The 12136-nt window shown below is 47.0% G+C and overlaps 1 protein-coding gene across 4 annotated transcripts in view; it reads right to left on the reverse strand.

Annotated features, from left to right (window-relative positions):
- The window catches only part of LOC144134734 (neprilysin-1-like), a 147814-nt gene that overhangs the window by 53903 nt on the left and 81775 nt on the right, over positions 1-12136 (reverse strand). For 3 of the 4 annotated variants that reach the window (XM_077667576.1, XM_077667577.1, XM_077667575.1), the window contains 2 exons: positions 11526-11687; positions 8498-8587 (listed from right to left, as the gene is read on the reverse strand). The exons of the other annotated variant lie outside the window; for it this stretch is intronic. In XM_077667576.1, coding sequence (XP_077523702.1) covers positions 8498-8587; positions 11526-11687 — 252 coding nt within the window. The remainder of the gene's footprint in view (positions 1-8497; positions 8588-11525; positions 11688-12136) is intronic. 4 annotated transcript variants of the gene reach the window in all.

Consider the following 12136-nt stretch of genomic DNA (forward strand, 5'->3'; position numbering starts at 1 on the left):
TACTTGTATGGCTGATCTTACTCTGTTGTTACCGACCGTCACGCTTTACACTGCCTCTCTTCCTTCAAAGACCCCATTGATCGCCTTGGGAGTTGCGCGTTGCGCTAGCAAGGGTATACATTTTTCGCCGTTCACAGAGCTGGCTGGCTCCAACAAGATGCAGACTACCTGTCCTGTCGTTCCGTCTTTACACCTATCCTGTAAATAATGCGGCTGTGAAGTATGTGTGTTGTCTGTCTTGGAGTTTTCCCTCATTGCCGACGAACAGCGTATGGATCCAACGGTGTGCACAATCGTCGACCCCCCCCCCCCCCCCCCCCCCCCCCCCCGCCGACCGCCCTGACCTTTCGCTTGCGATGTTTGTAATCAACGGCGACTCTCAGTAGCGCCGTAATATCCGACCTGATGGCGCTGAGCTCTTGCTTGCCTGCAGCCAACGTCTGTGCTCTGTCATCGTCGAACAAATCCATTATGCCCCGGCGGCTGATCGCCTTCGTAGCGCTTGCACATATGGCCGCGATCGCCGGCATTTCCTCTGGCTTGGCCTCTATCACTCCGTACAACGCTATGTGGCCGCTTTCGAGCGCCGTGAACGCCGGAAGGAGGCCTCAGTTCCGTCTGTTGGGAATTCGCATCCGATTGGCACCCCGGCCGCGCTATTTTCTCGTGCTGGTCTTGACTTCCTTGAAATTTTGGAAAATTGGTTTTTGTGGAATGTAAGTAGAGAAGTAACTTTCTCGAGTCTCAGTGGACACTTGAGCAGCGCCGCAAGATAAGCATTAAAGGAGTAGGTGAAAGAAGAAAGAGCTGCCGTAGTGGAGCAGTCTTGAATAATTTCGACCACCTGGTGTCACCCCTTCGCGCACTTTAGCTTGCACTCCCAGACACACTAAAAGAGTGTGGGGGTAGCGGTCTCGGTCGCAAAGGACATGCCCTCGACTCAGCGCCACTAGCTCAGCAGGAGACCAGCTACCAAGTGACAAGGGGGAGGTGTTCAGGTGCCCAGCTTTCGCCGGTCGCCAGCCAGAGAATGGGTGGGAAGCATAGGTTCACAAACAAAACAAATTTTCTACAGCAAAGAGACGATACAGAGGATTTCACAATCACTCGTACAAGCACATACAAAGTGATTTGCGATACAATGCAACTCGTGCAAAGTAACACTTCAGAGAGAATACAATACAACCAAAGCTTTGCACCTAAAGTGCACTAACAAAGGAGAGGGACAAACAAACAAAACACAATTTGTTCACCGGGCACTGCGACAGTCCGACGACCTGAGGAATACGATGGAGCCGTCCCCCAAGTTGGCGCACGTTGCCTCGTTGGTCCGTGGCTTGGCTAGTGGTGTTCTCCCAGGAGTCGAGCGGGCGCGCTTCTCTGAATCTTGAACGGCGCCTTGGGCGCACAGACAGCGGTTAACGATCCATATTTATAGGAGCGCTCTGCGTCTGTTCGTTCTTCGTCCCAAGGAAGATGCGCACATGAACGCAGTATCAGCGGCACAATGCCCTTCTGTTTCTCGCGCCGGGCGCACGACCACATTGGTCAAACGCGGAAACCGGGTTCCAGAGGCGTCCAAATCCTTTTAGCGTCACGCCATCGCAGGCGCGAGAGCAAAGCAGAGAGGCCATCGCTTAAGTCAAGGCTTAGGTCAAGGCTACGTCCCCTCCGTCGACAATGAGTAGAAACTACTCGGCCATTCTCGGACAATCTACGGCGCACGCGGCCATGTTTCCTTTAACGCCGCGCCGGCGAGCAAAGTGGAAAGGGCAGTAGCACACGCAAAGTAACGCGCTCTCCGGGGTTCTCCTTGTTTTAGTTTTATTTACGCTGTGTGCGGTCGTGATTGCTTACGGGCTGCGCCGATTTTTTTTCGAATATGCGGTGAATTTTGTGACGACCTGAGAAGCACGACGGAACCGTCCAGCAGGTTGGCGCACGTTGCCTCGCTGGTCCGTGGCAGGGCGAGTGGTGTTTTCCCGGGAGTCGAGCGGGCGCGCTTCTCTGAAGCTTAAACGGCGGCTCGGGCTGACACCTGGGGATCTTTAATGTGTACTGACATCGCACAGCACACGGGCGCCTTATGCGTTCAGCCTCCATCGAAACGCGGCTTCCGCGGACGGGTACTAGCCCTGGTATTCTGAAACAGTAGCCGAGAGCCCTAACCACTGAGTCAACTGACTTACTTAGGCCCTTTAAGATGTCCACCTCAAGGAACAAGTTCATCGCCGTCTCCGCCGATTATACCGCGTGGTGCACGTTCCCTTGCGCCCACCATGCCAGCTGGGAGTGATGTGGATGACTTGCTTTGGCACGACGTCCTACTCTATCTTGGCGCCCCTCGTCAACTGCTCACCGACCGTGGCCGCTGCTTTCTCAGGCACAAATTCACCATGGCTGATCATCCTCAGACGAACGGCCCTAAGGTACGTCTAAACCGCGAGCGCCGTAATGGCCGCTACGTATGTCTGCAATGATCAGCGGAATCGGGATGCTGTCTACTATTTGCGGCTTTCTCCTATAACTATTCTCGCCTTGAGGCCGCTTGGTACTCGCCCTTCTATATTCTTTTTGAATGAGTCTCACTGCTGCCTTTCGATACCATACTGCCCGCCGCCGACTCCAATCGCTGCTTATGCTGGTGATGTCATCGCCCAAGCCGATGCCATCCACCACGCTGCTCCTCAGTCTTTCTAAGGCATTTAAAGCAGATAGCTGGGCTAGTTGGTGATCTTTAGATTCAATGCAAATGGTAACTGCGCTAGAGACACGGACAAAGATAGAAGGACGCCACGAACGCTATAGCGTTCGTGGTGTCCAATCTTTGTCTGTGTCTCTAGCGCAGTTATCATGTGCATTCAACCTCAGTCTTTATGCCTGCCAAGGTTCTCAGAAGTGCCGCTCCGAGAGTAAACACCGTAATATCTGTTTTCCAGGATCTCTCCCGAATCTAGGATCCAGAATCTCTGGAGCCCGTCTCGCCGAGTGGGCTTGTTGAAAAAAAAAGTCTGCCTCGTTACAGGCACCTTACCGTGTTTTGCGCCCACTAACCGGTGTGACCTGCGTGATCGCACCGTTCTATCGAAAGTCTCTGTTTGCTACACAAGCCTTCCGGAATAGCGCATGCTAACCGCATCAATACCAATCGTTTCCTTTCACTCTCGCCCACCTAGCACTTACTCGGACGGTGAATTTGCCACGGGGCTAGTGTTACCAGACAACAGCGCAGTGACTGTCGAGGTTCTTGAAGACGACGTCGTTGAGAGTGGGCGCCAGTTAATGTTGTTCAAACCTCAGGTTGATGACTTCCGTTTATCGCTGCACAGGTCTTTCCAGAGACATCCCCGTAACAATATGAAGATTTTGCTCATATGCACCCAGAATAGGGTTACGCTAAGTAATGAGGAGAAATTCACTTCCTCTTTATTCGGTTAACTTTTTGTTTACAGGCATAGACCATAACGAAAGCAAAACTCAATTTGCCCTGAAGAACAAATATTTAATTATTCCTGCACTGAAGGTGATAATGTCCATCTGTATTATTTGTGCAGAATAAGATCATTTAGAAAATAAGCACCAATTAATAATACAATAAGCTTCCGCAGAACATCGGAGTTGAAAGCCTATTTCTAGGGTTTTCATGCTGATCGACAACGGTGAGTAATTAGATCAAAGCTATAGGGGTGCCGACAAATCAAACCCACACCTGACGCTGGCTTTACGGTTGCTTTTGATTGGTCTACCCTTGTTTAAAAGCAATCTCCCTTCACTTGTTTTGTTCTTTGCTACTGCTGTTTTATTAGCTAAATGCATTTCTGGTCGTCAGAGATAAGAGGGGCCCCCTTCTCTATTTCTCGTGGTTTTCATTATTTCTTCCATAAATTTTAATGCATTTTAACTTCTGGAATCATTTGGCGGTACATCAACACAACGCCGGATCTCACATTGTATATCGCAGCTATTTTTCAATTAACTAATTTACATTGTTGCTTTTAAAAAAACTCCGTATTTGATATATAAACCGAAACTGGCGAAATACGTATTTTTCCGCTCCCACCACCACATGAAGAGGTGCAGTTCATTATTTACACAGACGATGTAACGCTTTGGTCTACCGATAAACAGCTTGAGACACGGAATTTTTATCTGCGAAATGCCCTAAATACACTAGATGAGTACGTCCATCACGCAGGCCTAGAAGTGTCACCGGAAAAGCCCAGCTAAGGTCGCGAGTGAAAAAGATCCACGCAGTGACGTCACCGGAGCAGCGAAAATCGCGCTGCGCAGCTGGCGCTGCTCCGTGCTTTGTGAACACACCTGGCACTTTTACGGGAGTGTTCGTGGCCGCAACGCCGAGCGTTGCTATCTGTGGTGGCATGCCGCAACTGTTATTTTGCGCAATTTTGCGCAGATGAATATACTGACCGAACTAGTTGATCAGCGAAAAGCAACAAGAAGTCTGAAGCGAAAGCACATTGGGCCCATAGTGCCCTTGTACAACGCGGTAACGCGGTAACAGTGCAAACACCTATAATCGCTGACCCCCCCCCCCCCCCCCCCCAATGAGAAATCCCAACTATTACGACGAACGAGACTAAACTTCGCCGTAAAGAAAAGCCGACAACTAGACTTCCGGTTGATGTAAGCCGAACAACGTGTATTGCATATACGGACGCGTCAATCGAAGAGAAGGGCGGCAGACACCAGCCACTAGCCGACACGGAGAGAGCTAAACGTGTGTCATAAGTACGTATCAGACGACCCGGACCCCGCTTGTGATGGCACTTTATTCAACCAGCGATGCTTTGGAGGCCATAAATTAAACATGGTCTATAGCAGAATGATAGAGACAGTACCGCACAGGATTGCGTCCTCCACCCGAAATGAAAGAGGAAGTAAATAAAGCCATAGGAGTAATGCAAAAAAGAAAAGCAGCTAGCGAGGATCAGGTCACAGCAGATCTGTTGAATGACAGAGGACAGATTGTGCTAGAAAAATAAGCCACCCTGTAAACGCAATGTCTTATCACCTCTGCCGTACCAGAAGCTTGGAAGAACGCAAACATTATGTTAATTCTTAAGAAAGAAAACGTCAGGAACTTGAAAAATGGCCGAGTGATCAGCTCACTGTCTGTTGCCTACAATGTATTTACTAAGGTAATCACTAATAGACTCAGGGCAACCTTACACTTTAATCAACCAAATGATCAAGCAGGCTTTCGTAAAGGATATTTCGCAATAGATCATACTCACACTATGAATCAGGTGATAGAGAAATGCGCAGAATATAACCAATCCTCATATTAGTTTTCATTGATTACGAGAAAGCACGTGAGTCAATGGAAACCTCAGCAGTCATACAGGCATTGCGGAATCAGGGCGTAGAAGAGCCTTATGTTAAAAAACTGAAACATATCTATAGCAACTGCACAGCTACCATAGTTGTGCATAAAGTCAGCAATAAAATTCTAATAAGACAGGGCTTCAGGCACGAAGACACGATATCGCCAATGCTATTCACCGACTGTTTACAGGCGGTATTCCGAGGCCTGAATTGTGAACAGTTAGGGATAGCTGCTAATAGAGAATACCTAAATAATCTGTGATTAGCTGATGACATTGCCTTGCTGAGTCACTCAGGAAATGATTGCAAACCATGATCAATGAGTTAGACAGAGCAGAATGGTAGATCTCAAAATTAACATGGAGAAAACCAAAGCAATGTTCAAAAGTCTAGCAAGGAAGCAGCAGTTCACAATTGGTAGCTAGGTGCTGGAAGAGGTAAATGAATACGTCTACTTAGGGCAGGTATTAACAGCTGATACGGATAGTGAGAGGGAAATAACTAGAAGGATAAGGACGAGGTGGAGCGCATATAGCACGTTCTCTCAGATCATGAATAGAAGTTTACGAATATTCCTCAAAGGAAAAGTGTACAGGAGCTATTTCTTTCCAGTACTCACCTATGGGGCACAAACATGGAGATTAACGAAAAGGGTTCAGCTTAAGTTAAAGTGAGCTTAGGGAGCCATTGAAAAGAAATACTTTAGGTGTAACGTCAAAAAACCCGAAGCGGGCAGAGTTGGTAAGCGTACAAACGCGTGTTAATGATATCCTAGTCGAAATCAAGAAGAAGAAATGGGCTTGGGCAGGGCATGTACAGCGAAGACAACCACTGTTCCCTAAGAGTAACGGAATGGATTCCAAGAGAAAGCAAGCGCAGCAGGAAGGGCAGAACGTTAGGTGGGCGGATGAGTTCTTGAAGTTTGTAGGGATAGGGTCAGCGCAGCTTGCAAAGGAAAGTATTAATTGGAGAGACATGGGAGAGGCCTTTGCCCTGCAGTGAGTGTAGTCAGGCTACTGCTGCTACGGATGATGATAACAGAAGCCCATATCTACACGGACCCTTTAACCACCGTAAAGCAACTTTTGTTAAAGCGGGATTTTTTACCCGAGCGAATCAATGGCCAAAAGTGTGACGAAAGATGCTGTAATGATTAAAGTAATGAAAAAAGGTTAGCTGCTTTTATGAAGTCCAGTAGTGAGCGATGGTATGGTCCCTGCGTCCAGGCAAAATATGAAGCAGGGTTGCTCGGTAAAGGACCCGCTACCATCAGGTGCCGGATCCTTGTAGGCTTGAGAGCAGGGCCATCCAACACTAAGTGGTGAATGTCGGCTTGAATGTCCTCGCGTTTACATGCCGGACACCCAGGCTGACAAAAGGAATCGCGGTACTGAGGCCACTTCCGAATGACGGCAGGAATTGGGGATGACCCCGACACTGATCCATCAAAGCCCTACCTCCTCTGCACTCAGTAACAAAACAAAGATACGCATCCAGGTACACTGGAGGCAAGAAAATGCACAGAACACTGAGCAGAGGAAATGGCCAACCTAACACACCAAGTTCCAAACACTTATGCATCCCCCATTAGGCTCCTATTTGGTGCCCACTGCACTCTCCCAATCTTAGCAGCTTCTTTAAAAAAAACCACACGTGCCCTCGTTCCCCTAATTTCGTCGCCTTTATAAAATATCGGAATTGGAGGAGATATCACTTAGAAGGATAAGGGCTGGGGCGGCCTTTACCCCGTCAGTCACGTGCCGATGGTGCGCTCAAGAAGACGCAGGACCCAAGGTACTGCACACCGGCTGCAGAGGTGGATGTTCGTGACCTGCTGTGGACTTGTGCAGAGACAAAGGCTTCAAGGACACAGATTTCACAGGAAATGAGAGAGCAACTTTGGAAAAGGTGTAATGGAATCAGCCAAGTGCTGCCCGTGTGCACCATGAACACACAGCTGCCGGTCGCCCAGGTGGACTCGGCTGGAACTTGCTTTTGTTCTCAATCCAGGAGGCAATGATGCACTTAGACTAACTTACAAAACTTGGACTTAGAAATTAGACTAACTGTGATAAGGGAGGGGTATTTATTTCTCCACGTGGTTTACCGACAAAAATTATAGCAGGAGCCTTCACCACTTTCTGCTTGAAGATACCTTACATTATTTCCCATTGTACAGCGTACCCAAATTATGTCTTCTTAGGAAAATTGCGAAATAAAAAAAAATCTACTGGAAAAAATTTTACGAAATGCTGCCGACCGGATTAATATTTGTTGTTTCGAAAACAGCCCCCTTTGCTTTCTCGTACAAGTGCACCAGTGCTGCATGTCTACGTCTAACGTACACACGCTTTTGCTGTCCCCGAGAAGAGTGTTCACTCTCCTACCACCTACGCCGCACCGCAGAGGCTCTGAGACCAGCGCTCACTGCCGGTGCCTTGGTGCTGGCTGTGAAGAAAAGAAGAGTAAACATGAGCGGCGCGTGCTGTGTGCGGAAGCAGAGGCTAACAACAACCACATCAGGTGCAGTTCTGTTCCGAATGGCTGCTACGCTGGTTCTCTTTTTCTGGCACTCCGCTGCAACCCCGTGATTTCCAACAACATCGCTCAGTGAGAGCATCGTTGATATACCAATTTATTTCTGGAAGTAATGTGGCAAAAGGGCGAAATGTTCGCTACTGCAGACATATGAACGTTGTCGGATGTTACTTTTCTAACAAAATTCTCGTATGTTCACTACAAATAATGGCGGTCGAAGGCGCCCACAAGTCAAGGTTATCGTCTTGTGCTGCTGGGGAGGAGGCCTCGGGTTGAATGCTCTAGCATGGCGGCAAAATTTATAGTAATTCAAACAAGTACCTGGATTTTTATTGAAAATCGCGTCCAGTGACGGACGATGCAGGATCCTTCACTACTGCATTTCATTAAGCTTATGTCGCTTCAGGCAAAATATACCACGTAATTTTTTCTCGAATGCGTAATAGAAATTCTTAAGCCCAGGACCAGCCTTGACGATGTACTTTGCATGTGCACTGGCACTGGCATGTGGGCGCATCATATGAATGTGCTGCTGTTCTCGAGAGGTATAATAGGAAACAACCGACACATCATAACCCTCTTAAAATAACTAGTGTGCGTTCATACCGCTTACCGTTCGCCACGCAAGATTTGTAAGCAATTCCAAGTTTTTCAGTGATGCTTTGTTTCTTCCCTTCATGGTGTGATAAGTTGCTTAGAATTTCTGAAATACAAATTGCATGTATCAAACACACCTGCTGCCACTTTGCCATCGGCGAGGAGCAATGTTCACGCTAGGCGTGAAAAAAAAAGCTCACTGTTCTGAATGAATGATTTGCCCCGACCGTTGAGGGAACTGACACGCCAAATTTTTACGGCATAGGAAGTTCGCCAAAGCTTTCCTCTGTTCACACGGAGGTGTAGATGGTAGTCCCAGAAACGCAAAGGCATAATTTTTTTTTTACTTTGAGTTTAAAGCACGTGTGATTAGGTTCAGTCCAATTAAAAAATACATCTAAACCAAATGAACATGACGCAAAAAATGAAGTTTTTTAAATACACTTTTCTTACACTACGGCACCGGTGCTGTTGTCATTAAATTCGCGAGCACAAAACTGGCCGTTTGACAGCGTTGTACCGCAGTTGCTTCACAGGCGAAAGTTATATTTTGGCTGTGATAGGAAAGCAAGTGGAGAAAGGTGGAAGTACACGTATTGGGCAGTTTCTGTGGAGTCAGTTTGTGAATGGCCAAACTTGCCTGTATTAGGCTCGCTCCTGTTTAACTTATACATAAATGACATAGTTCATATTGACAACAGTGTTCCGTTCATTACATATGCTGATGACAGTACTGTGCTTATTTTTGGTAATGAGCCTAATGCCCTTGTGTTACATTGTAATGATCTACTTGAAAAAATTGTCTGCCTCGTCACAATTAAATCGCATAAAATAAACACCCAGAAAACAAGATATTTTATTTCGAGCCAGTAATAAGAAATTCATTCTAGAAAATTCTTCAAAGATTCAGCATAAAAATATTTATCTCGTGGAAACTCACAAAGTTTTCTGTGTCTATTTTTACTGCCATTTGAGTACAGACACTCATGTTAACTAGGCTTTAAAAAAATCTCTTCAGTGACTGGAGCTATATCGCGATGTCGTACTGTTCTGTCGCAAAAAGTAAAAATTCAGTTGTGCATAGCATTTTTGCCCCGCATGTGAGCTACTGCAGTTTGGTGTGGGCAAGCACCACAAGAGCAAATATTGAAAACATAAGAGTTCTGCAAAAAAGACACATCCTCTACTTAGCTAATATTGGTCGTCAGTCTACGAGAACACGTCTGTTCGCAAAATACAGCATTATTAGTTTTGACCATCACTGTGAACACCGCTTGTTACATATTTTCCATTTTTCTCAGTATGGCAGCCAGAGTTTCCTTCGTTCAAGGGTTTTGCTGCAACCTAAAGCTACTCCTTCTTTACCCCGAATTTCCAAACCCTGGCTAGTACAAACTGTAATCATTAAACACAATTTGGTGGCCTTATTAAATAAACACAGATAGCCTTCAAATCACTAAAAGAGCTAGGAGTACACATTACGCAATTGTAAATGTGAACAATCGATTGTTACTATAAATCTTGCAGCAGGTCTGTATTTTCGGATGCCTCCTACTACACAGTGTGGCAATTGATGTTACCGTACTCTGTCATCAGTGTCTGCTGCCGCCTTGTAAAAGGCTCCAGGGCCCAGTCAAGTTGTAGGAAGCAACATTTAGCCCTGGAGACCGTCCAGTATTTTGGTATATAAAGAATTGAAATGAATTTTCAGTTGTTGCGCGCTACCGTGAACGGACTGGCCGACATAAATACTGAAACTTGAACCCATATGCTCAATGGCCAATTGCTCTAATGTAGTTTTGAAGGGTTACGGAATCAGCGACTAGCTAAAATAAGATTCAATTTTAGTAACAAGTCGAACGACGTAAAAATCTCGCCGCACTTAATTAACTACGGCGCTTTGGTGAATACAACGACATGCTGGGCGCTGTGCGAAATTTTTACAGGAAAAGCGAACAGAGATATGATATGCAGTGCACAAAGAAGACGCGCTAGTGCAAGACCTTTTCCGTTGCGCTGGCCGACCAAAGCTCTCTCTCCTCTCCACCTGCGCCGCGACAAAGAAGGCGCAGGTGATGGAGAAGGATGAGAAACACATGAGAGAGAAGGCAGCGAAGACAAAAACCGAACTCAGACGAGGGGGCGGTTAGCAAAGAAATAAAACATTTGGTGTCGACGATGACACCTGCCAAAATTGTTGTCTCTGGAAAACTTCTGTTGAGTGGAGTTGACGATCCTTTATTATGTTAGAAAAGCGAATGGCCATGTAGGGGCTAACAAGGAGAAGACAAAATCTGTAGTTTTCACGATCGCCAATTACTTCACGTCGCTCTGATCGGGCCACCAAGGGAGCCATATATGGTAAACACAATTTAGACATGAGAATCAGTTGTTAGAAGACAGCAGTAATTCAGCGATAGGCTCGGACCTCGGAACGCTCGGTGCCGAAGTCAGTGCTATTCCACAAGAGGTGGCATATGCTACCGTGGGGAAGCATCATATAGTGAGAGCATGTAATAGTTTCCTGAGCCAGAATACGGGGCGCATAAGCCGCACGGGCGAGCAGCTTATTCGAAAAGACCTCCGCGGTCAATACATCGCACGGTCTTAATCTTTAAGCAGTGTTTGTAAGAAATCTGGGAAGAGGAGGGGGCACATCAGCTCCGACATAACACTATCACGCGAAACGTTAATGCGGAATTCATATATCTTGGCATTCATATATAGCTGCTAGTCCTGATACCACTTCTGGCGCAGCAGTGCAGCGCATAAGCGATGCACCACTGCCCTCGGCATTTGTCGTTACGATCCCAAGCAGCATTTCACACGCACTACACAAAGTGAAGTAATTCCGTGTCAATTCCTCACGATGCCAGGGCATCAAATAACTGCCAACGGTAGGCAACTTCCCTTATGGCCCCACGCGACCGCTTGCACCGCAACGCGGCCAATCCTGGCACCGCACAAAGCTCCCCAATAAAGTTGTGCGAAACATTTATGACCAGAAAACTATTCAAGGGCTCTCGTAATACTACGGTTCTCACCTCTCAAGTCGTTGGTGACTATCTCTGCTACTTCCTTGAAAGTCCCGTGAGTAGGTCTGTCACATGGAATGGGGTTCAATTTCTTCCATTCTTTGCACACGAAGTCGTAAAAGTCTTCGCAGGGGCTCACTGTCATGCTCAGCATCTTCTTTATCACTTTTGCTGGAAAACCGTGCTCAGTAAATAAAAATGAGTTTAGCGGCTTCAGGAGAATATGCACAAGTGAAAAGTAAGTTTACTTTCTTGATGCGAAAGTTTTCTTAACGCTTTTCGGTTGTTGAACGTGGTTAAGTCGCCGTCTACTGAGCCGGAGTTCCCGGGTTCGATCCCGGCCGCGCCGGCCACGTTTCGATGGAGGCAAAACGCAAAGGCGCCTTTGTGCGGTGCGGTGTCGGTGCACGTTCACGAACCCCAGGGGTTGACATTATTCCGGCGCCCTCCAATAAGGCGCCTTTTTTTCTTTCACCCCCACCTTCCTTGCTTCCCTTACAGTGCGGTTCCGGTGTCCATCGAGATACGTGAGACAATTACTGCGCCATTTCCTTTTCCTCAAGAACTAATTTTCAATTTTTATTTATTCCAAACCGAAAAGGTGTACATCTTGCAAAAAC

This window comes from Amblyomma americanum, chromosome 5 (assembly GCF_052857255.1).
Source record: "Amblyomma americanum isolate KBUSLIRL-KWMA chromosome 5, ASM5285725v1, whole genome shotgun sequence".
NCBI lineage: Eukaryota > Metazoa > Arthropoda > Arachnida > Ixodida > Ixodidae > Amblyomma > Amblyomma americanum.